The sequence below is a fragment of the Coenobita brevimanus genome, chromosome 101, assembly GCF_032717465.1.
Source record: "Coenobita brevimanus isolate Jiangsu-jjx chromosome 101, ASM3271746v2, whole genome shotgun sequence".
Classification (NCBI taxonomy): Eukaryota; Metazoa; Arthropoda; class Malacostraca; order Decapoda; family Coenobitidae; genus Coenobita; species Coenobita brevimanus.
The window spans coordinates 4,496,139-4,522,538 of NC_137054.1; the positions used below are offsets into that span (position 1 = coordinate 4,496,139).

Sequence of the window (26,400 nt, forward strand, 5' to 3'; positions counted from 1 at the left end):
ATTTCTCTTTCTCTACGAGGATGTATTATTTACTCTGAGCTATCCCCTAACGATTTTACTTCGCTTTGAATAGCCTTTCTATTTGAAGGAGTTGGATACAGCTTTCCTTAACTCTGTCACTAACTTGGGGGTTCATTTAAGCTGAACTGAATAGTCTGGCTGCAGTAAGATATTGGAGGAATACATAGGATCCGGATCCGCCCCGAAGTTTAATCAATTGCTCCTTGACCCATGGCCCACTCTTCCACAAAATTTTATTTAAATTCATTCGAGAACTTTTGGAGATATTGTGGGAGATACATAGGGTCCAGATCCGGATCCAGATCCGCACCAAAATTTAATAAATTCTATCATGGCCCATGGCCCACCCTTCTTCACAATTTCATTGAAATTCATTGGGACCTTTTGGAGATATCGTGTGGACAAACAGATAAACACAGGTGAATACATGACCTCCTCCAAATTCGTTGGCGGAGGTAACAACTGTATAAAGATCTTCCTAAGCAACACACACTGGGCAATGGAAACAGAAACAAGCTTTTCGTGTCATATTTATTGTTTGCCAATGACTAAAAAAAAAAAAAAAAAAGTCGGATGTCGTGGACCTGAATGGATGACTGAAATAAATACTTGAGTCGTAAGAAAGGCAAATAAATACTATCATTCATCCTAAGCCAAAGGTGAAAGACAAAATCAGATTAAAGTAAAAAGTTTCATCTGATTCTAAAGGAAATAAAGGAAGAGGTAGCGAAGAGTCAAAGAGATAAAGCACACAGTTATGGTGAAAACATTCCGGTTAAAGGCAGACGAAACTGTCAGCGTGAGTGAGCGAAAGAAGAAATGGTGCACAGTTTTAAAGGCCGAGAGAACTAAAACCCAGACTATGAGAGGTTAGTGTGTGATGCCATGGAACTGTTTGAAATCATAATTATGGCCAATGGAGGGTGTGGAACGCCCACTTATTCACCAACCCCTGTAGTTCTTGAAAGACAATACACCAGAATGTAGAGTTCCTTTGAAAGATCGTGAAAAAGAACAGCGCATGACTTTCAGGGATGTGGATATGCCTTATGTCTGTATGGCTGTGGATTTCAGAGCTCGTGTCCGCCTGGGAAAAAACGGACTTCCAGAGGGGAACTTCACAACATAACTTTCAGTCATTTTTCCCTTCATTAATTTCGATTTGTTTTCACAGTAAGAACAAAGGGTATTGGATGTCTCAGCGACCTATTGCCCTTGTCCCGCTGCAAAGACATATCTCATTTACGTCATGGAATTAAGTGACTAAAGTTTGGTTTGTGAATCTACCTCTTACAGGCTGCTTGCTCCTCTCTTACTTGCCGGCACCCCCTTTCCTCTCGCAGATGGTAGGCTTCTCGTGGTAGCAGGCGACGTCGTGGTACTTGATGCCGTCCCTGTAGAAGTCGTTCAGGATGGCAAGACAAGCCTCGTTGCCCTCCCTGTTGTCAGGCTGAGGACGTCGGTTACTGAAGGAAAGAAGGGAGAATACACATTACTGTTAGGTTAAGTTGGTTAGATTAGAGCTGATAAGGAAATGTTATGTAAGGCAGGGTATGATAAGGTAAGTTGAGCTAACGATAGTAGCGAGAAAATAATATTATGTTTAGGTTAAGTTTGGTTGTCTTAGGGTAGTTAAAGTTGAATTAACCAAACTTAGGATAGGTTAAGGTTAGATTAAGTCAAGATTAGTAAGATTAACTTAAGGCAGCTGTGGTAAACAAAGATTAACTGACGTAAGTTCAGATAAAGTTAGGTTATACAAAAGAGACTAGGAGGGACACATTATTATTAGGTTAGCTTTTGTGAGGTTAGGGAATATAGATTACGGTGCGGCGATAAAGTCGAGGTAAATAGTTTCTTTAAATTGCCTGGAAACTGTCATAACCTCCAATCTCTTGCCAATCAGTACAGTAACGATTAAGAATTTTCGATTTTTTTTTAATGAGACAAGTACCCCAAACATGCACCACAGCTGTACCACTTTTACCTTGGCTTGGCAGAGTTTTTTCTTTTTGCAATGTATTTCACGGTGCTCGGTGTCAGAAAAAGACAATGCTATGGCTTTGCATCTTTTTCATAGCTCTTTTTCATACTAGCATTGTATTCTGTTGCTACGAGCCACTACTCAAGAGAAGAAAATGGTAATTTTATGCCAAGTTAGAGTAAAAGGTGTATAGTGACCATGACTGTGCAACTCACCCTCCAGTGTGGGACCAGTCAGTGAAGCGGAAAGGCTCGCCGTTGTCCCACCTCCAGTTCCTGTTCAGCCCTTTTCCTCCGGTCCAGATGTATTTTTCTGTAGAACAAAGACAGGTAATTATTATTCAAATGAGATAATCCTCGTATAGGCAAGAGACTGAATTTAAACATGGCGTTAATAAAGTAATATCCTGTTGTTGTTTTTTATTGTGTTTCTCCCATTGTATAAAAGTCAACAAATAATTCTTTCAATGCATCTGTACCATTTACTAATATCTAATTTGAACAAACTGCAATTTTAGTAGAGAATGAGCATTTTCAACGCATGTCGAAGTCGCACGGATGTATTTTCAGCAAATTACTGAAAAAGTTTATCAGGCAGATCTTGTATTACGTCACAAAGTCTAAGTTTATAATTGTTGATTGTCTTTGGTTTGTACTTGTAAACCTCTTTATTACCAAACCTCCAAAAGAAAAAAGCTTCACGGGACCAAACTCTAGGGGTAATTCTGTTGGTTCTGACGTCTTATTCACAGACCGGGAAAATGTTCATCAAACCATGTATGACCTCTCAGTGTAAAATGTGTTGGGCTCCGTCATTCATTAATCGTACCGAAGTGTTTTATTATCTCATTCTCTCACATCCTCTCCCCGGCCCTCTCCTACAATCTCTGCTGCCCACCTAGTCTTTCCAACCTTTCCCCTCCCCTCCTGCCTGCCCTTCCACCAAGTTCCCTCTCTTTCCATTCAAGCCCTCTCCTATCCTCCCTCCTCGTTCCCTCCGTCCCTTCCCTCTCTGCCTCTACTTACGTCCATTGTTAATGTTCTTGAAGTAGCTGTTCCCGCTGTTGTCCTCAGTAGTCACAGCCGTCCACCTTCTCCCATACCACTGTAGTAGCCCTATGTTTGTGGACACCTCTTCCTTATCTTTCTTATCCTCTCCTTCCATCAAATGCCTTCTCCTTCCTTTCGCCCCTCTCCTTCTCTCTTATCCTCTCTCTCCGTCTCCCGACCTGTCCCTCCCCCGTCCTTTCCTATTCTTTCGCTCTTTCCTACTTTGTCTCCTCCCCCCCTTCTTCCCCCTGCCCTCTCCTTCTCTCCTATATGCTCTCCTTCCCTCCAATCCTCTCCTTCTGTCTCCCTTCCCCTGTCCTTTCAGATCCTCTCGAATTTCCCAGCCTTGTCTTCACCCCTACAATTCCCCTTGCCCTCTCCATCATTCTTACCCTAACCTCGACTCTCTCTCCTCCTACCCTTTCATTCTTTCCTATTACGTCACAAAGTCTATCCTTTCCTCTTCTAAATCCCAACCATCCCCACTCCTGCCCTTTCATTTTCTTCCATCCTAAGTCCACCTCCTTCACTCCTGCATTCTCCATTTTTTTTTTTTTTTTAAATCTTAGCCCAACCTATCCTTTCCTGCCCTGCATTTTTCCTGCCGTAAATCTGCCTGCCCCAGCTTCCACACTTCCGTCCTCTTCTTCATTCCTTCCCCAGTTCCCTCCCACTCCGTCCCCGTACTTACGGCTGCTGATGGCGCTCTTGAGGAAGTCGTACTCTTCTCCTGAGCTGATACCCACAGCAGCCCAGCCACCGCCAAGGCCCCTGCAGTAGCTACGGGCGCGGTCACCAGTGAGAGATGAGGCACCGTGGAGCCAGGAGTAATGGTACTCGGAGCCGCCGAAGGTTCCGTCAGCCTGAGGGAGAGACGCAATATTTATATTAGTCTCGTCATTAAAAGAAAAAAAAAAAACAGAGAGAGGGAGAGAGCGAAGAGGGGGGGAAGAAGAAGAAAAAAAAGAGAAAGAAGAGGAAGATGAAGAAGAGGAGGAAGAAGAGGAGGAGCAGAAGGAGGAGGAGGAAGAGGAGGAGGATGGTGAGGATGAAAAGGAAGTGGATGGGGTGGATGAAGAGGAGTAGGAAGAGGACGAGGATGGGGATGAGGATGGGGATAATGATGAGGAAGAGGATTTGGATGAGGATGAGGAAGAGGATGAGGATAAGGAGGCTGTACAGTCAGAGCTTCGTGTTCTGAGTGGCTTTGGAGCATATGTAACCGCTTTTCCATCATTATAAGTATTATTCCGCACATTGCACCATTGTTAAGATTTGGAGTAATTTTTCAACCCGGAGGAGTTAATACAGCCTTCATTAACCCTTTGACTACTGTAGCCCACTATGCAGTTCCTCTGCGCATTAATTTGTCACATCCAAAAATAAACGGGTCATGAAAAGATGCTGGGGAGATTCATTAACCGACACAAATGGAGCCTTGAGGTGTTCCTATGTAAGCTGCTGTCTTGTTAATACCTGGGTATGAAGTAAACTCGTTATATCTCATATCAGTTTGTCATTTCACTTAGCGTTACCAGTCTCTTATTTCGCTTGCCTGCCTGTCATTCCACTTATCAGCCTGTTATTTCACATATTAGCCTGTTATTTCACTTCATAGTCTGTTATTGCACTTACCAGCCTGTTATTCAATTACTGTATTTCATTTATTAGCCATATATTTTGCTCATCAGCTTGTTATTTTGCTGATCAGCTTGTTGTTTCACTTGTCAGCGTGTTCTTTCACTTAATTTTTTAGGTGCAATAGCTTTTGAAGCGCCGTTTCGTTCGGCACCAGTGTCTTTCTGAAGTAAACAGGGTATAGTCAGCATCCCAACGTCATGACAATACAAAACGGGAAGTGTTCTATGCTCGACAGGAAGCTTCCAGGTGTCCACAGGTGTATAAAGCATGGGGACAGGGGGACTAAGGAGCGGTAATCCCGCCTCGTATGACAATATTAGGGTAAAAACTGACTTTTTCAACGCAGATTATCTTTATATTCTTTTTTGCTTTGCTGCGTTAAATTTTATGATTATCAGTGTGCGTATAAGCAGTTTGAATGTGAACATGTTTTTTTTATCAACTGCAGTACCAAAGATTCAGTTTTATCATTTAGAAACGTTGCCGAATTATCTGATAAGTGAAATTATAATTTAGAAAAAAAAATATTATTTTGTTACTTTGTTAGATATTACATATAGTGTTTATGCGGTCAGAATGACCTAAGACTTTTCAGGGCAGTGTTCTTCTGAACGTCTATGAAAAAGATATCGCAATGTTGTCTCATACGCCTATGGAAACATCCATTCCTAAATGGTGTATATTGTATACTACACCAACGTGTTCTCTTGCACGTTACTCAAGCAAGCTTTGTCGATACTAGAATATAAATTAATATGAAAGAAATTATCAATTTGTTATCTGCACAATAACTCGTGGGGAAAAATTACTACAAAACCTTCATTAATAACGAGATCACGTCCCCTTGACTTACCCCTCCGCTTGAGCGCCTTGAGCCGCCGCCACGGCCGAAGCTGCCAGACCTGAAGGACTTACGTCGACTGCCGCGGAACTGGGACGCCACCACCACCACCAGGCACAACAGGATCACGAACCTCATCTGTGGCAGTTGAAGTGAGAAAGAAACGTGGATTAAAATAAGGCAGCGAATTGCGGAGCTGTAGTGAGACGGATGTGCTTCAGTCATAGTGATGGAGAAACATAGATTAAAATAAGCTGGCGGGTTGGGGAGCAGTGGTGAAGAACAAATATATGATTTCTGTGGCGGTCGTAAAGAGAAAGAAACGTGCACTAGATTAAGTTTGAGTTTTTGAGAATCGTAGTGAAGAGGGTATGTGGCGGTTATAGTGTTAGAGAAACATGGATTAAAACTGGAGGGTTTAGGAGTCGTAGTGGAAAACAAATATAGAATGGCGTTAGACTGACTATATTAGCACCATGAACCCCATGTGTGAGAGGTCGTAGTGAGTGAGAAACATGAATCAAAATAAGTTAGCTGGTTTTTGAAGAGGTAATGTGCGTTAAATTAGATCAGCATTATTGGGAAAATGAATTCAGTCTGTTGGGCACACGGCACTGACGGTCAGAGTGGGGGAGAAGCATGAATTAAAGAAATTTCGCGGATTGAGGGTCATAGTGAAGGAAAAACGTGGATTAAAATGCGGGTAAGGGCTGTTGTAGTGAAATCGAAACTTAGATTAAGATGGATTAGCTGGTTGAATTAACTGCATTGGGAATATGAGCTTTCGTGTGTGGAATGGAGGTCATAGTGAAGAAGAAGCATGGATTGAAATGGACTACCGTGGTGGCAGTGTTATGGGTGTTATGACTGTGTAGTGAAGAAGAAACATGTGAGACTAAGTGACGCTGGTGAAAGAAGTGAAAGAGAAGACTGTGAAAAAAAAAATGATGAATAGCACACACACACACACACACACACACACACACACACACACACACACACACACACACACAGCTTCTACCCTAGCATTAAGCAACTTTCGTATTTAAACTAAGGCTTTCATTATTACAAGAAGGAAGAAGCAAGGACACGGTTTCTTTGCCCTTGCCCTTCCTGTATAGAAGATTAACTAGACTGACATTGATTTGGCTAGAGAGAGAGAGAGAGAGAGAGAGAGAGAGAATCTAGTATAATGATTTTAACCTTCTCTCATATCATCATTTCTCACTAATTTTATCATACCTCACTCTTGCCTGAACTCATTCACCCTTATCATCACCACCATGTCTCGCATTTCCCCACCTCCCCTCACTGTCCTAATCGTCATCATCATCACTCGTCCCCAGTCTGGCTTTCATCACTTCTCATTTTAACACACTGTCACCACTCACTACCATCAGCTGCCTTAATTCTTTGACTACAGGACTGAAGGAAATCGTCTTGTAATAGCCTGCACAGAAGACTTCAATGATTGGATATCAAAAGGTTAACAGAGATCGTTTTAAATCCTTTCAATCTTGTGATGCGCTTCGTTGATTTATTTTTGCTCCTCCAGGCGATTTTATGCAGCTTTTGGGAGAGGTCTTGCTATATCTAACTCTCTCCGCATCAGAGTGAAATCGTTTGAAAATCGTAATAAAGTAGAAAAACACGTTATATTATTGACGGGATTAGTTGCTTGGTTTCAAACATCTGAATAAAATACTATAGTCAATCGTAAGCCTGGACAAAATTACCCTCTATAGTATATCAATCTCCATCATCATCACTATCCCTCATCACCATCACTCTCCCTCATCATCATCACTCTCCCTCACCATAATTTCTCACGTTCTCATCTCATTTTCCCTCACACTGCCAATCATCCCTCACCCTCCTTCGCTTTAGTTCAGAATCTCCTCTCTCTCGTTAGCTAATTTCTCTATTCCACTCAGATTCAACATCTGACTTTTTATAACCTTCTAGTTCTGAAATCTCCCACAGCTAAGTTATATCGTCTTATGTTAAATAGAGTAAAAATGTAACTCCTAAAGCTAAGTCAGTTGCCTGTCCTGATTCCACAGTGATGTGAACTATTCAAATGGATAATTAGAAAATACAAGAACTTTTTCCCGACCTGGACCGAAACTGTTGCATATTCTCCATAAACAGTTTCCAAAAGTGCGTACACAGAAACTTCTAATTAAATCCATCTTTCTCTCTATTCTTTTTCAAAATATATTAAACTCTTTTTAAATCCGGTTAGTTTCCACTACAACTATCCAAGAATTTTTTTTTTATCTCTTTGCATCACTTGTCTTTCTCTCTCTCTCTTTGCACTTTCTTTCTAAGACTTTTCACCCTTTCTCCTCCTATGCAATCACTACTTTTTTCTTCTTCAGCCACTTTTCTCCCTCTCACACCATTTCTCCTCTCCCTCCTGCTACCACCTTTAGCCCTACCTTGCCGAGTTGAGTGTGCTGCAGAGATTTCGTCCGACCCTTTTATACTTCCCAGCCTCCTTCCCCTCCCCAGAACCCCACCCCTCCATTACGAAAGATTTCTCCCAGGGTAAGTGAAATCTGTGCATGACAAGATTAAAAGATACAAAAAAAATGTCATCGTGGTGAAGAGGCTGAACAAAAGGTTACTTGATTTGCCCTTTAAATCCGGTGACTCGTTTCCCTCCAAACTTCAACCCACAGCTGTTCAAGTCTGTTACAGATATTTTATGAACAGAGGACACCAGTAATCTGGCGCATGGATTTTTTTTTTGTTCATTTATTTTTCCTTCCTCTGTTTTATTCTATACAGATAGATAGATAGATAGATACTGTATATATATATATATATATATATATATATATATACACGTATAGAGAGAGAGAGAGAGAGAGAGAGAGAGAGAGAGAGAGAGATCTACTTTTGCTGCCTTCACACTGTTTTGCTGAGCTTGGAGGGACCTATTGCACTGAAGCGGTAAATGAAGCCTATATCTAACCTCTAATGTTCGGGAAATCTCTTCAAAACTTAGTAAAATTGTCTGTACTGTAGATGGAAAGGATGAAATAAAGAAGCACAGAAATGCTAGATAGATGCGAGATTATGGCGCGTCGTTCATCCAAAGCACCTCATGGGACTTAGCTAGAGCGAAGCACCTCGTGTGTGAAAATCCTCAGGAAGCGAAAATATTGCATTTATATGGGGATTCCCGAGAGTGAACTGCCTTGCATGCGAGAATCCGTAGTTGTGACTGGTTGATAGGCCCGCTGTTGGAGACATTCCCATATCTTAAAATACGTCATCAGACTGAAGGGGTTAAATCTTTTAACCACATCAAATATTGAGAAAAATTTCAGAAGCACGTGACGATGATAGGAGTGTGGCTTCTCAGAGTGGTCGCTGACTGCGCTCTGTATGTGGGATGTAAACCATATGTGTGTCGTAATAGGGGGCTTTCTTTCCCTCTCTGAGATCTAAACGTTGTATTCTAAGGGGCTTTAGGAAGTTCGTAACACTTCTTTCTCAGCGATTTATTTTCCTTATTGCATCTTCATATCCTCTTGTATGTTATTTTTGGAAACTATGGCGACACTAAACATGTGCGTTCTCAGATCGAATACTGTTCACCACTGTGGAGTGGATGTGGAGCGGTTGCATTGAGGCAGTTGGACAAAATTCAAATTAAAGCCATTAGATTAATCAATAATTCTGCCATCACGCAAGACCTTCCTCCATTATCAGTACGTAGAGATGTTGCTTCTTTAGCATTATTTTATAGATATTTTTACCGTAAGTGTTCAGACGAACTGGCTTCAGTTGTTCCTCCCCTTCACATTTTCTCCCGAAATACTCGGGCAGCTGGGAGCGCCCATGAATTCACACTCTCTCCCCCGCAGTGCAGAACCTCTGCTTATCAAAATTCATTTATCCTCAGAACTACGGTACTACTCTCTGGAATTCGCTTCCTGGGAGTTGTTTCCCACATACATTTGATCCACTTCAGTTCAAGTCCAGTTGTTATGGGTATTTTATGAATGGAGGATGCCTTTAGGCACATGGAGTTATTTTTTTCCTCTTTGTTTTTGCTTCCTTCATTCATTATCTATTAAAAAAAAAAAAAAAAAACAGAAACTCAGAGATGACTTCTGGAAGAGGCCAATAAGCCTGTGACTCCAGCTTTAGATCACTCTCATGGTCTGTATGGTGATCGAGGGATTCGTGCTGTATAACTGATATATGCACTAATTTCTGTTCTTGCATTTTCCCTGCTCTGTCCGGACTCCATTCAAAGTCAAGGACAGAAGTAGAGCTGACGACTGAAGCTGACAGACTATTCCAATTGGTTACGATCCTTTTAAATAACGTGTATTTTCTTACACTGAGTCCTGATCTCTGTCTGAAGATCTTCATGTCCTCGTGTTGCAGAATCCTCACGCCTAAAAGATTCCCACAGATTTCTTCATTATATATTCCACTTATAGTCTTATAGATCTCAATCATATATCCACATGATTATCTATAGTCGAGAGTAGGAAGGTTAAGTTTTTCCTCTTGAAGTGGTAGGCCACTTAAGGTGGGCACTAGTTTGTAGCTCGACGCAGGACATTTTCAAGTAACTCTATATCTCTAACCATATACGGACACCAGCTTAATTTACGTATTCCAAATGCAGAGTGACATACATATCTCGTCATATAAAGCTACAAAATTCGCTCTCTTTAAACGACCAATCTGTTTGATTTCTTTGCCTTTTGTGTTAGATGTTCCGAAAATTTTAAATCTCTGTCAATTACTGTTCGTAGGTCCTTTACCACTTGGATTTCATAAATTTTCCATACATTTTATAATTTCTGTTTTCCACATTAGTTTTCCCTATCCTCAAAAGATTGCACTGCACCTCTTTCATTCCGCAACATTTTTGTGTTTCTGGGGCGGCTGATCATTATTATCTGTTTCTGTCTTGCATCGCTTATTCTTTAGCTACTCAACGTACCTCACCCACACCCACACCAGCAGACTGTGACATACCCCCAAGACACAAGATAACCGACATCTGAGTGTTTAGGGGAGCGTTATTTCCAGACTACCCTGGATAGATCCCCTTCTGAGTCGAACATTTATGGAAATCTCTCATATTATTTTGATTTTTTTTTTTAGGCTTTGATTATTGCATTTGTGTTTGGTAAGTCACTGTTTATTGCCTCGTCATTTATCAGAAGAAAGTGAATCAATTTTAGACCCTTCAGTCCGATGACGTATTATCTATTTCACTACTGCCACCTTCACACGATTTTACTCACCTCTGGAAACACCCCTCGTCCTGTTGGAGTTAATGAATGCCATACCTAACCCCTCCAGTTGGAAAAGTCGTTCATAAATAGAATATAATCGTCCGACAATAACCTGAATAAAATGAAACGCCGAGAACTCCGGCACGCCGAGAACTCGGCCGACGAGCTGCTGACGCAAAGCATCGTCAAGTATGCCACCTCCAAGCCTTGTGGACGGACTCGCCATACAACCTTCGTGGCCTTGCTGACCTACTCAGTTCATTGTCCTTTCATACTGTATCGCTGACAAAAGTTTGGTCGAAATCCGTCTAGGGGTTCAGGAGACATCGCGCCCACAAGGATAAACTAATATGGCCTTGACCTTTGACCCCTGGAATTGCTGACCTAATCGGTTCATCGTCCCTTCATACTGTATCATTGATAAAAGTTTGGTCGAAATTCGTCGAACGATTCAAAAGATATCGCGCCTTCACCCATATTACCTTGACCTTTGACCCTTTGACCTTGCTGGTCTAATTCCATCATCATCCCTTCATGCTGTGTGGTTGACAGAAGTTTAGTTAAAATCCGGCGAGGGCTTCAGGAGATACCATGTCCACAAGGATAAACTGATTCGAACCAATATGACCTTGACCTTTCACCCCTTGACATAGCTGACTCAGTCAGTTCGACATCTCTTCATTCCGCATCACTGACAAAAGTTTGGTGGAACTCCGTAGACTGGTTCAAGTTATGCTGCGCCAACAATGGTGTTACCCAAGATCTAGTCTTTAGATCTTGGTGTTACCGACGCATGGACCCCTGCACGAACGAAGGCACGCACGGACAGACAGACAAATCACTTGAAGCCACCATCCGCCATGGCTAAGACATAATTAAAATCATGTCATCAGAAGGAAAGGGTTATATCCGCTGGCCTACTGTCTCAGTCAACATTTCCTTCACACTTCTAGAGATCGGTATTTTCGAACTAAATGAGCGAGACTTAACACATTTATTGCTGGCTGGTACAGCAAGATCCCCATATGGAGATAGGGACTGGGACTAGGCTAGTCAGTCCCGACATTTATGTTGAAGGTGATCGGTGGCTCTTCCCTGAATGGCGTTATTACTTTGATGCGATAAACCCCAACTGCAATACTACTCGGATGTAATCCTTTATATACCAGATCTGATTGGGACGTCTTGCCTTACTAAACCATCAAGCTATTATTTGGTTACTTACCACCCAGAGTAGTAAACGGTAATTTGGGCTACGTGATCGTCTGATCTGTCACTTAGTGTTCGGTTACATGAACTTAATTCTACAACAAGTGAGTGAATAGTGAAACGGTGGACGTTCCCATCTACCACAATAGCCAAAGCTTATCAGTTTAAATAGTCTGGCAGCAGTAAGAACAACCGTATAAAGATCTGCCTTTGCATAACACATTGGGCAATGGAAATAGAAACAAGCTTTTCGTGTCATATTTATTGTTTGCCAATGACTAAAAAAAAAAAAAAGTTGGATCTCGTGGAGCTGAATGGGTAACTGAAATAAATATTTCAGTCGTAAGAAAAGCAAATAAATAGTATTATTCATCCTATACCAAAAGCGAAGGACAAAATCAGATTAAAATAAAACGTTTCATCTGATTCTGAGGGAAATAAGGGAAGAGGAAGCGCAGAGTCAGACATGAAGCACACAATTTTGGTGAAAACATCCCGGATAAGGCAGAGGAAAATTTAAGTGAGAGTGCTTGAAGGAAGAAGAGGAGTACAGTTTTAGAGGCCATGAGAACTAAAACCCAGACGATGAGAGGTTCATGTATGATGCCATGATTTCGTTTGAAATCATAATTATGGACAATAGTGGGCGGGGGGGGCACTATCTTGTCCGCCATTCCTTATAGTACTTAAAAGACAGTGTACCAGAATGAAGAGTTCCTTTGAAAGATCGTGAAAAGGATGTGACTAAGCCTTATGTCTGTGTGGCTGTGCAAAACAGTACGTTCGTGTCTCCTTGATGGCGTCTGGCGCTCGTGTCCACTTGGGAGAAACGGACGTCCAGAGGCTGAGATTCACAACATTAGTCCATTTTCCCTTCATAAATTCGATTTGTTTTCACAGTAAGAACAAAGGGTATTGGATGTCTCAGCGACCTATTGCCCTTGTTCCGCCTGCAAAGACATATCTCATTTACGACATGGAATTAAGTGACTAAAGTTTGGTTTGTGAATCTACCTCTCACAGGCTACTCGCTCCTCTTTTACTTGCCGGCACCCCCTTTCCTCTCGCAGATGGTAGGCTTCTCGTGGTAGCAGGCGACGTCGTGGTACCTGATGCCGTCCCTGTAGAAGTTGTTGAGGATGGCAAGACAAGCCTCGTTGCCCTCCCTGTTGTCAGGCTGAGGACGTCCGTTACTGAAGGAAAGAAGGGAGAATACACATTTCTGTTAGGTTAAGTTGGTTAGGTTAGAGCTGATAAGGATATGTTATGTAAGGCAGGGTATGATAAGGTAAGTTGAGCTAACGAGAGTAGGGAGAAAATAATATTATGTTTAGGTTAAGTTTGGTTGTCTTAGGTTAGTAAAGGTTGAATTAGCCGAACTTAGGATAGGTAAGGTTTAGTTTAAAATTATTGTTTATATTAAGGCAGATGTGGTAAAAAAAAAAAGGTTAATTGACGTAAGTTCAGATAAAGCCAGGTTATACAAAAGAGACTAGGGATGGGCATATTATGATTAGGTTAGGTTTTTTGATGGTAGGGTAAATAGAGTCCTGTGTGGCGGTAAAGTCGAGGTAAATAGTTCTTTTAAGTTTCCTGGATACTGTTTCATAACCTCCAATCTCTTGCCAATCAGTACAATAACGATTAAGAATTTTCGCTTTTTTTTTTTTTTTTCTTAATGAGACAAGTACCCCAAACGTGAACCACAACTGTAGTACTTTTACCTTAGCTTGGTAGAGTTTTTTCTTTTTGCAATGTATTTCACGGTGCTCGGTGTCAGAAAAAGACAATGCAATGGCACTGGATCTTTTTCATAGCTCTTTTTTCATTCTAGCATCATATTCTGTTGCTACAAACCAATATTCAAGAGGGAGATGGTAATTTTAGATCAAGTTAGAGTAAACGGAGTATAGTGACCATGACTGTGCAACTCACCCTCCAGTGTGGGACCAGTCAGCGAAGCGGAAAGGCTCGCCGTTGTCCCACCTCCAGTTCCTGTTGAGCCCAATTCCTCCGGTCCAGATGTATTGCTCTGTAGAACAAAGACAGGTAATTACTGTTCAGTTGAGATAATCCTCGTATAGGCAAGAGACTGAATTTACACATGGCGTTAATAAAGTAATATCCTGTTTTTAAAATTGTATTTCTCCCTTACTAAAAAAGACAACATATCAGTTCTTTCAGTACACTCTGTACAAATATCTAATTTGCACAAACTGCAATTTTAGTAGAGAATGAGGGTTTTGAACGCATGTCTGAAGTCGCACGTCTATATTTTCAGCTGATTTTTGCAAAATATCATCAAGCAAATCTTGTGTTACGTCACAAAGTCTAAGTTCGTGACTGTTGATTGGTTTGTATTTGTAAACCTCTTTATTAGCAACACCCCAAAGGAAAAAAGCTTCACAGGACCAAATCTCCAGGGGTCAATCTGTTAGTTCTGATGTCATATTCACAGACTGGCAAAATGCTCATCAAATCATATATTAACTCTCATTGTTCGTGCGCGTCCACACGTGTGGTGGAACAAGTGCTGCCAACATGTAAACAACACAATAACGAACAAGATGCAAACATGCCGGGAGCAGCAGCATCAAGATCATGCTGGAAACATCATGATGAAGTCTCAGCTGCTTCGCATGGACACACTTATCACAACACCTCCGCTACCACCAGGTTTTAAGCCGCACTGTAGCGCGCTTCCATACGTCTGTTCAAATACCCCAAACATGTTACTAGCTATTTTGTCAACGCATGCTCGAGTACACGTGTGGACGCGTCCTGATATGTGGTGGGGCTCCATCAAGCATTAATTATATCGAAGTGTCGTATTTTCTCATTTCCTTACACCCACACCCCTGCCTTCTCCTACAATCTTTGCTGCCCACCTACCCTCTCCTTCCAACCTTCCCCCTCCCCTCCTGCCTACCCTTCCACCAAGTTCCCTCTCTTTCCATTCTTACTCTCTCCTATCCTCTCTCCTCGTTCCCTCCTCCCCTTCCCTCTCGGCCTCTCCTTACGTCCATTGTTGATGTTCTTGATGTAACTGTTCCCGATGTTGTCCTCAGTATAGTCACAGCGTCCACCCTCCACCCATACCACTGTAGTAGCCCTATTTTTGTGTACGCCTCTTCTTTATCCTCTCCTTCTATCATTTACCCTCTCCTTCCTTCATTCTCTTTCCTACTTTACCCTCTCCTTCCCTAATCCAGCTCCTCTCCCCCATCCGCGTCCTTTCCTATCCTTTTGCTCATTCCTACTTTGTCTTCGCCCTTCTTCTTCCCCCCTACCTTCTCCTTCTCTCCTATATGCTCTCCTTCCCTCCAGTCCTCTCCTTCTGTCTCCCTCCCCCTGCCCTTTCCTAGCTTCTCGAACTTTCCAGCCTTGTCTTCCTCCCCTCCTGTTCCTCCTGCTCTCAAAATCTTTCTTACCCTAATCCCCTTCCCTGCTCCTGCCCTTTCATTCATTCCTACCATAAATACCCTTCCCCCTCCATCCTTCTCTTTCTTTCCTATTCTAAATCCCACAAACCCCCACTCCTGGCCGTTCATTTTCCCTTACCTTAAATCCTCCTCTCAGCTCCAGCATTCTCCATTTTTCCCCCTTTGTCCCACCCATCCCTGCAAACCCTCTATCTTTCCCACCCTAAATCTGCCTGCCCCAGCTTACACCGTCCTGTCCTCTCCTTCATTCCTTCCCTTCCTTTCCGTCCCCGAACTTACGGCTGCTGATGGCGCTCTTGAGGAAGTTGTACTCATCCCCGGAGCTGATGGCCACAGCAGCCCAGCCACCTCCAAGGCCCCTGCAGTAGTTGCGGGCGCCGTCACCAGTGAGAGATGAGGCACCGCGGAGCCAGGAGTAATGGTACTCGGAGCCGCCGAAGGTTGCGTCAGCCTAAGGGAGAGACGCAGTAGAAGGTCTCGTCACTAAAAGAAAAAAATAAAAACAGAGAGAGAGAGAGAGAGAGAGAGAAGAAGAAGAAGAAGAAGAAGGAGGAGGAGGAGAGAATAAGAGGAAGAACAAAGAGGAAGAGGAGGAGGAGGATGGAGTGGAAATGGAGGAAAAGAAAGAGGAAGATGATGATGAGGAGGATAAATATGATGATGATGATGAGGATGAGGCTGTACAGTCAGAGCTTCGTATTTTGAGTTGCTTTGGAGCATATGTAAGAACTCCCCCATTATTATAAATTTTATTTTGCACATTGCACCATTGTTGAGATTAGGAGAGATTTTTCTAACCGGAGGTGTTAATATAGCCTTCAATAACACTTTGACTACTGTAGCCCACTATGGAGCTCTTCTGCAAATTACACTGTCTAATCCAAAAAACAAAAGGGTCATGAAAAGGTGCTGGGGAGATTCAGTAACCGACACAAATGGAACCTGGAGGTGTTCCCATGTAAGCTGCTGACTGGTTAATATAGGCCTAATTCCTGGGTATGGAGTCATCCCGTTATTTCTGATATTAGTCTATCGTTTCACTTACCAGCCTGTGATTTCAATTGTCAGCCTCTTATTTCGCTTGCCTGCCTGTCATTCCACTTATCAGCCTGTTATTTCACATATCAGCCTGTTATTTCACTTCAGAGTCTGTTATTGCACTTACCAGCCTGTTATTTCAATTACTGTATTTCATTTATTAGCCTTATATTTTGTTCATCAGCTTGTTAGTTTGCTGATCAGCCTGTTGTTTCACTTGTCAGCGTGTTATATCACTTATTTTTTTTAGGTACAATAACTTTTGAAGCGTCGTTTGGTTCGGCATCAGTGTCTCCATAAAGTAAACAAGATATTATCAGCATCCCAACGTCATGAGAATACACTACGGTAAGTATTCTATGCGGGACAGGAAGCTTCCAGGTGTCCACAGGCGTATAAGGCATGGGGACAGGGGAACTTAGAAATGGTAACCCCGCCACTTATGAAGAGTGTAGGGTAAACACTTAATTTTTCAAGGTAGATTATCTTGATTTTTTTTTTTTTGCTTTACTACTTATATGTTGTAATTTTGTTCCTTACTCTGTTTGATATATATATATATATATATATATATATATATATATATATATATATATATATATATAGTGTTTATGCGGTCAGAATGACCTAAGACTTTTCAGGGCAGTGTTCTTCTGCACGTCTATGAAAAAGATATAGCAATGTTGTCTCATACGCCTATGGGAACATCCATTCCTAAATGGTGTATATTGTATACTACACCAACGTGTTCTCTTGCACGTTACTCAAGCAAGCTTTGTCGATACTAGAAATGTAAAATAATATGAAAGTGATTATAAGGATGTTATTTTGCACAATAAATCGTAGGGAAAAATTACTGCAAAACCTTCATTAATAACGAGAACACAATCCCCTTGACTTACCCCTCCGCCGCCACGGCCGAAGCCGCCGGACCTGAAGGACTGACGTCCACGGCCGCGGAACTGGGACGCCACCACCACCACAAGGCACAACAGGATCACGAACCTCATCTGTGGCAGTTGAAGTGAGAAAGAAACGTGGATTAAGATAAGGTATCGAATTGCGGAGCCGTAGTGACACGAATGTGTTTCAGTCATAGTGATGGAGAAACATACAGTAGATTAAAATAAGCTGGCGGGTTGGGGAGTAATGGTGAAGAACAAATATAGGATGTCTGTGGCGGTCGTAAAGAGAAAGAAACGTGCATCAGGTTAAATTAGAGTGTTGGAGAAACGTAGTGAAGAGGGTACATGATGGTTGTAATGAGGTAAAAACATGGATTAATATAAACTTGAGGCTTTAGGAGTCGTAGTGGAAAAGAAGTATAGAATGGCATTAGACTGACTATATTTGCATCATGAACCTCATGTGTGAGCGGTCGTAGTGAGTGAGAAATATGGATCAGAATAAGTTAGCTGGTTGCAGATCCAGTTGAAGAGGTAATGTGGGTTAAATTAGATCTACATTACTGGGAAAAGAATTTAGTCTGTTGAGTGGACTGCACTGACGGTCAGAGTGAGCCAGAGGCATGAAATAATGAAAGTTAGAGTGCTGAGGGTCATAAGGAAGGAAAAACGTGGATTATAATACAGGGAGGGTCTTTTGTAGTGAAAATGAAACTTGGATTGAGATGGATTAACTGGTTGAATTAGCTGCAATGGGATTATGAGCTTTCATGTGTGGAACGGAGGTCATAGTGAAGAAGAAACATGGACTGAAATGGACAACCGGGGTGGCAGTGTTATAGCTGTGTCGTGAAGTGGAAACAATTGAGAATAAGTGACAATGAAGAAAGGAGTGAGAGAGAAGACACTGAAGAAAAAAGAAAATGATGAATAGCACACACACACACACACACACACACACACACACACACACACACACACACACACACACACACACACAGCTTCTACCCTAGCATTTAGCAACTTTCGTATTGAAACTTAGGCTTTTATTATTACAGGAAGGACGAGGCAAGGACTCTGGTTTCTTTGCTCTTATCTTTCCTGTATAGAAGAGTTAACTAGACTGATATTGATTTGGCTAGAGAGAGAGAGAAAGAGAGAGAGAGAGAGAGAGAGAGAGAGAGAAAGCCAGCTAGTATAATAATTTTAACCTGCCCTCATAGCATCGCTTCTCACTAATTTTCATCATCATTCCCTCACTCACACCTTAACTCATTCACCCTTATCATCACCACCATGTCTCGCATTTCCCCACCTCCCCTCACTGTCCTAATCGTCATCATCATCACTCTCCTCCCCAGTCTGGCTCTCATCACTTCTCACTTTCCCACACTGTCACCACTCACTATCATGAGCTGCCTTACTCTTTAACTACGGGACTGAAGGAAATCGTCTTGTAATAGCCTGCACAGAAGACTTCAATGTATGGATTTTAAAAGATTAATAGAGATCGTTTTAAATCCTTTCAATCTTGTGACGCGCTTCGTTGATTTATTTTTGTTCCTCCAGGCGATTTTATTCAGCTTTTGGGAGGTCTTGCATCGCAAGGGGTAAGTAAAGACTATGTCCAACTTTTTTAGCTCGAAAAGTCTCTCCGAATCTGAGTGAAATCGTTTGAAGATCGTAATAATAAAAAGTGAAAAACACGCTATTTCACTGACGGGATTAATTGTTTGGATTTCACGCATCTGAATAAAATACTGTAGTCAGCCGTTAGCCTGGGCAAAATTACCCTCACTAGCACATCACTCTCCCTCGTCATCATCACTATCCCTCATCACCATCACTCTTCCTCATCACCATCACCTTCCCTCATCACCATCACTCTCCCTCACCATAATTTCTCATGTTCTCGCCTCATTTTCCCTCACACTGTATAAAATCCCTGACCCACCTTCACCTTAGTTCAAAATCTCCTCTCTCTCGTTGACTAATTTTTCTGTTCCACTCAAGTTCAACATCTAAATTTTTATAACCTTCTAGTTCTGAAATCTCCCTCAGCTAAGTTTAAACTGTATTGCTTTAAATAGAGTAGAAATGTAACTCCAAAAGCTAAATCAGTTGCCTGTCCTGATTCCACAGTGATGTGAACTATTCAAATGGACGATTACAAAATACAAGAAATTTTTCCCGACGTAGACCGAGACTGTTGCATATTCTCTATAAACAGTTTCCAAAAGTGCGTACAAAGAAACTTCTAATTAAATCCATCTTTCTCTTTCTTCTTTTTCAAAATATGTTAAACTTTTTAAAAATCAGGTTAGTTCCCACTATAACTATCTAAGAAGATTTTTTTTTTATCTCTTTGCGTCACTTGTCTTTCTCTCTCTCTTTGCACTTGCTTTCCAAGACTTCTGCCCCTCTCTCCTCCCATTCGATCACTTCTCTTTTTCAACTACTTCTCCTCCTCTCACACAGTCCCCCCTCTCCCTCTTGTTACCACCTTTCACTCTATCTTGCCGAGTTCTTTGTGCTGCAGTGGTCTCGTCCGACTCTTTTATACTTCCCAGCCCCCTTCCCCTCCCCAGAACCCCACACCACCACTGCGATAGATTTCTCTCAGGGTGAGTGAAAACTTCTGTGCATGACAAGAATAATAATTTTAAGAATAATAATGTCATCGTGGTGAAGGGGCTGAATAAGAGGTTACTTGACTTACCTTTTAAATCCAGTAACTCGTTTAATTGATCTACTTTTGCTGCCTTTACACGATTTTATTGAGCTTGGAGGGACCTTTTGCACTGAGGCGGTAAATGAAGCCTATATCTAACCTCTAATGTTCGAAAAATCTCCTCATAACTTAATAAAATTGTCTGTAGATGGTAAGAATGAAATAAAGAAGCACAGAAATGCTAGATAGATGCGGGATTACGGCGCTTCTTTCATCCAAAGCACCTTATGGGACTTCGTTAGAGAGAAGCACCTCGTGTGTGAAAATCCTCAGGGAGCAAAAGTATTGCATTTATATGGGGATTCCCGAGAGTGAACCACCTTGCATGTGAAAATCTGTAGTTGTGACTGGCTGATAGGCCCGCCATTGAAGATACTCCCATATCTTAAAACACGTCATCAGACTGAAGGGGTTAAACCTTTTAATCACACCAAATATGTAGAATAATTTCAGAAGCACGTGACGGTGATATTGTGGCTTCTCTGAGTGGTCGTTGACTGCGCTCTGTATGTGGGATGTAAGCTGGTTGTATCAAGTGATCACAGGAATTCCATACGTGAATGTCGACAGATAGGGGGCTTTCTTTCCCTCTCTGAGATCTAAACGTTGTATTCTAAGGGGCTTTAGGAAGTTCGAAATACCTCTTTCTCAGCGATTTATTTTCCGCATTGCATCTTCATATCCTCTTGTATGTTATTTTTGCAAACTATGGCGATACTATATAAACAAACAAACACTCAGAGATGACCTCTGAAAGAGGCCAATAAGCCTGTGACTCTAGCTCTAGATCACTCTCATGGTCTGTATGGTGATCGAGGGATTCGTGCTGTATAACTGATATATGCACTAATTTCTGTTCTTGCATTTTCCCTGCTCTGTCCGGACTCCATTCAAAGTCAAGGACAGAAGTAGAGCTGACGACTGAAGCTGACAGACTATTCCAATTGGTTACGATCCTTTTAAATAACGTGTATTTTCTTACACTGAGTCCTGATCTCTGTCTGAAGATCTTCATGTCCTCGTGTTCCAGAATCCTCACGCCTAAAAGATTCCCACAGATTTCTTCATTATATATTCCACTTATAGTCTTATAGATCTCAATCATATATCCACATGATTATCCATAGTCGAGAGTAGGAAGGTTAAGTTTTTCCCCTTGAAGTGGTAGGCCACTTAAGGTGGGCACTAGTTTGTAGCTCGACGCAGGACATTTTCAAGTAACTCTATATCCCTAACCATATACGGACACCAGCTTAATTTACGTATTCCAAATGCAGAGTGACATACATATCTCGTCATATAAAGCTACAAAATTCACCCTCTTTAAACGACCAACCAGTTTGATTTCTTTGCCTTTTGTGTTAGATGTTCCGAAAATTTTAAATCTCTGTCAATTACTGTTCGTAGATCCTTTACCACTTGGATTTCATTAATATTCCATACATTTTATAATTTCTGTTTTCCATATTAGTTTTCCCAGTCCTGAAAAGACTGCACTGCACCTCTTTCATTCCGCAACATTTTTGTGTTTCTGGGGAGACTGATCATTATTATCTGTTTCTGTCTTGCATCGCTTATTCTTTAGCTACCTAACCCACTCAAACTATCTCACCCACACCCACACCAGCAGACTGTGCCATCCCCCCAAGAGTCAAAGACACAAGATAGCTGACATGTAAGTGTCTAGGGAAGCTTTATTTACAGACCTCCCTGGATAGTTCCCCTTCTGAGCGGAACATTTAAGGAAATCTCTCATAATATTTTGAAATCATTTATTGGGCTTTGAATATTCCATGTGTGTTTGGTAAGGCACTGTTTATTGCCTCGTCATTTATCAGAAGAATGTGAATCAATTTTAGACCCTTCAGTCCAATGACGTATTTTCTATTTCATTACTGCCACCTTCAGACGATTTTATTCACCTCTGGAAACACCCCTCGTCCTGTTGGAGTTAATGAATGCCTTACCTAACCCATCCAGCTGTAAAAGTCGTTCATAAATAGAATATAATCGTCCGACAATAACCTGAAGAAAATGAAACGCCGATAACCCCGGCACGCCGAGAGCTCGGCCGACGAGGTGCTGACGCAAAGTATCGTCCAGTATGCCACCTCCAAGCCTTGTGGACGGACTCGCCATACAACCTTCGTGGCCTTGCTGACCTACTCAGTTCATTGTCCTTTCATACTGTATCGCTGACAAAAGTTTGGTTCAAATCCGTCTGTGCTTCAGGAGACATCGCGCCCACAAGGATAAACTAATATGGCCTTGACCTTTGACCCCTGGACATTGCTGACCTAATCGGTTCATCGTCCCTTCATACTGTATCATTGATAAAAGTTTGGTCGAAATTCGTCGAACGATTCAAAAGATATCGCGCCCACACTCACATTACCTTGACCTTTGATCAACCCTTTGACCTTGCTGGTCTAATTCCATCATCATCCCTTCATGCTGTGTAGTTGACAGAAGTTTAGTTAAAATCCGTCCAAGGGTTCAGGAGATACCATGTCCACAAGGATAAACTAATTCGAACTAATATGACCTTGACCTTTCACCCCTTGACATAGCTGACTCAGTCAGTTCGACATCTCTTCATTCCGCATCACTGACAAAAGTTTGGTGGAATTCCGTAGACTGGTTCAAGTTATGCTGCGCCCACAATGGTGTTACCCAAGATCTAGTCTTTAGATCTTAGTGTTATTGACGCACGGACCCCTGCACGCACGAAGGCACGCACGGACAGACAGACAAATCACTTGAAGCCACCATCCGCCATGGCTAAGACATAATTAAAATCATGTCATCAGAAGGAAGGGGTTATATCCGCTGGCCTACTGTCTCAGTCAACATTTCCTTCACACTTCTAGAGATAGGTATTTTCGAACTAAATGAGCGAGACTTGACACATTTATTGTTGGCTGGTATAGCAAGATCCCCACATGGAGAGTAGGGACTGGGACTAGGCTAGTCAGTCCCGACATTTATGTTGAAGGTGATCGGTGGCTCTTCCCTGAATGGCGTTATTACATTGATTCGATAAACCCCAACTGCAATACTACTCGGATGTAATCCTTTATATACCAGATCTGATTGGGACGTCTTGCCTTACTAAACCATCAAGCTATTATTTGGTTACTTACCACCCAGAGTAGTAAACGGTAACTTGGGCTACGTGATCGTCTGATCTGTCTCTTAGTGTTCAGTTACATGAACTTAGTTCTACAAGTGAGTGAATATTGAAACGGTGGACGTCCCCATCTACCACAATAGCCAAAGCTCATCAGTTTGAATAGTCTGGCAGCAGTAAGAACAACCGTATAAAGATCTGCCTTTGCATAACACATTGGGCAATGGAAATAGAAACAAGCTTTTCGTGTCATATTTATTGTTTGCCAATGACTAAAAAAAAAAAAAGTTGGATGTCGTGGAGCTGAATGGATAACTGAAATAAATACTTTAGTCGTAAGAAAGGCAAATAAATAGTATTATTCATCCTATGCCAAAAGCGAAGAACAAAATCAGATTAAAGTAAAACGTTTCATCTGATTCTGAGGGAAATAAGGGAAGAGGCAGCGCAGAGTCAGAGATGAAGCACACAATTTTGGTGAAAGCATCCCGGATAAGGCAGAGGAAAATTTAAGTGAGAGTGCTTGAAGGAAGAAGAGGAGTACAGTTTTAGAGGCCATGAGAACTAAAACCCAGACGATGAGAGGTTCGTGTATGATGCCATGATGGTGTTTGAAATCATAATTATGGCCAATGGAGGGAGGTGGCACTATCTTGTCCGCCATCCCCTATAGTACTTGAAAGACAATGTACCAGAATGCAGAGTTCCTTTGAAAGATCGTGAAAAGGAACAGTGCATGACTTTTAGGGATGTGAATAAGCCTTATGTCTGTGTGGCTGTGCAAAACAGTACGTTCGTGTCTCCTTGATGATGTCTGGCGCTCGTGTCCGCTTGGGAGAAAACGGACGTCCAGAGGCTGAGATTCACAACATTAGTCCATTTTCCCTTCATAAATTCGATTTGTTTTCACAGTAAGAACAAAGGGTATTGGATGTCTCAGCGACCTATTTCCCTTGTCCCGCCTGCAAAGACATATCTCATTTACGACATGGAATTAAGTGACTAAAGTTTGGTTTGTGAATCCACCTCTTACAGGCTACTCGCTCCTCTCTTACTTGCCGACACCCCCTTTCCTCTCGCAGATGGTAGGCTTCTCGTGGTAGCAGGCGACGTCGTGGTACCTAATGCCGTCCCTGTAGAAGTTGTTCAGGATGGCAAGACAAGCCTCGTTGCCCTCCCTGTTGTCAGGCTGAGGACGTCCGTTACTGAAGGGAAGAAGGGAGAATACACATTTCTGTTAGGTTAAGGTGGTTAGGTTAGAGCTGATAAGGATATGTTATGTAAGGCAGGGTATGATAAGGTAAGTTGAGCTAACGAGAGTAGGAAGAAAATAATATTATGTTTAGGTTAAGTTTGGTTGTCTTAGGTTAGTAAAGGTTGAATTAGCCGAACTAAGGATAGGTAAGGTTTAGTTTAAAATTATTGTTTATATTAAGGCAGATGTGGTAATAAAAGGTTAATTGACGTAAGTTCAGATAAAGCTAAGTTATACAAAATAGACTAGGGATGGGCATATTATGATTAGGTTAGTTTTTTTGATGTTAGGGTAAATAGAGTCCTGTGTGGCGGTAAAGTCGACGTAAATAGTTCCTTTAAGTTTCCTGGAAACTGTTTCATAACCTCCAATCTCTTGCCAATGAGTACAATAATGATTAAGAATTTTCACTTTTTTCTTTCCTCAATGAGACAAGTACCCCAAACGTGAACCACAACTGCAGTACTTTTACCTTGGCTTGGCAGAGTTTTTTCTTTTTGCAATTTATTTCACGGTGCTCGGTGTCAGAAAAAGACAATGCAATGGCACTGGATCTTTTTCATAGCTCTTTTTTCATTCTAGCATCATATTCTGTTGCTACAAACCAATATTCAAGGGGGAGATGGTAATTTTAGGCCAAGTTAGAGTAAAAGGAGTATAGTGACCATGACTGTGCAACTCACCCTCCAGTGTGGGACCAGTCAGTGAAGCGGAAAGGCTCGCCGTTGTCCCACCTCCAGTTCCTGTTCAGCCCAATTCCTCCGGTCCAGATGTATTGCTCTGTAGAACAAAGACAGGTAATTACTGTTCAACTGAGATAATCCTCGTATAGGCAAGAGACTGAATTTACACATGGCGTTAATAAAGTAATATCCTGTTTTTAAAATTGTATTTCTCCCTTACTATAAAAGGCAACATATCAGTTCTTTCAGTACACTCTGTACAAATATCTAATTTGCACAAACTGCAATTTTAGTAGAGAATGAGGATTTTGAACGCATGTCTGAAGTCGCACGTCAATATTTTCAGCTGATTATTGCAAAATATCATCAAGCAAATCTTGTGTTACGTCACAAAGTCTAAGTTCGTGACTGTTGATTGGTTTGTATTTGTAAACCTCTCTATTAGCAACACCCCAAAGGAAAAAAGCTTCACAGGGCCAAATCTCCAGGGGTCAGTCTGTTAGTTCTGATGTCATATTCACAGACTGGCAAAATGCTCATCAAATCATATATGAACTCTCAGTGTTAGTGAGCGTCCACACGTGTGGTGGAACAAGTGCTGCCAACATGTAAACAACACAATAACGAACAAGATGCAAACATGCCGGGAGCAGCATCATCAAGATCATGCTGGAAACATCATGATGAAGTCTCAGCTGCTTCGCATGGACACACTTATCACAACACCTCCGCTACCACCAGGTTTTAAGCCGCACTGTAGCGCGCTTCCATACGTCTGTTCAAATACCCCAAACATGTTACTAGCTATTTTGTCAGCGCATGCTCGAGTACACGTGTGGACGCGTCCTGATATGTGGTGGGGCTCCATCAAGCATTAATTATATCGAAGTGTCGTATTTTCTCATTCCCTCACACCCACACCCCTGCCTTTTCCTACAATCTCTGCTGCCCACCTACCCTCTCCTTCCAACCTTCCCCCTTCCCTCCTGCCTACCCTTCCACCAAGTTCCCTCTCTTTCCATTCTTGCCCTCTCCTATCCTCTCTCCTCGTTCCCTCCTCCCCTTCCCTCTCGGCCTCTCCTTACGTCCATTGTTGATGTTCTTGATGTAACTGTTCCCGATGTTGTCCTCAGTATAGTCACAGCGTCCACCCTCCACCCATACCACTGTAGTAGCCCTATTTTTGTGGACGCCTCT

General features: G+C 41.9%; 1 protein-coding gene across 1 annotated transcript; it reads right to left on the reverse strand.

Annotated features, from left to right (window-relative positions):
• Positions 1-1,293: 1,293 nt before the first annotated feature.
• LOC145414892 (C-type lectin BfL-1-like) lies at positions 1,294-10,571 on the reverse strand. The gene is made up of 5 exons (XM_080284309.1): positions 10,512-10,571; positions 5,549-5,674; positions 3,746-3,917; positions 2,221-2,317; positions 1,294-1,487 (listed from the first exon to the last, which is right to left on the reverse strand). Exons 1-5 carry the CDS (start codon positions 10,569-10,571, stop codon positions 1,334-1,336), a joined length of 609 nt encoding a protein of 202 aa, XP_080140435.1. The 3' UTR covers positions 1,294-1,333.
• Positions 10,572-26,400: the final 15,829 nt, after the last annotated feature.

Coding starts and splice junctions, on each gene's coding strand:
- LOC145414892 (XM_080284309.1), bottom strand. CDS start 10,571: ATGTCGGTTATCTTGTGTCTTGGGGGTATGTCACAGTCTGCTGGTGTG. Junction 3,918..5,548: donor CAAGGCGCTCAAGCGGAGGG/GTAAGTCAAGGG, acceptor TCTCTCCCTCAG/GCTGACGGAACCTTCGGCGG. Junction 2,318..3,745: donor CAAGAGCGCCATCAGCAGCC/GTAAGTACGGGG, acceptor TTTGTTCTACAG/AAAAATACATCTGGACCGGA.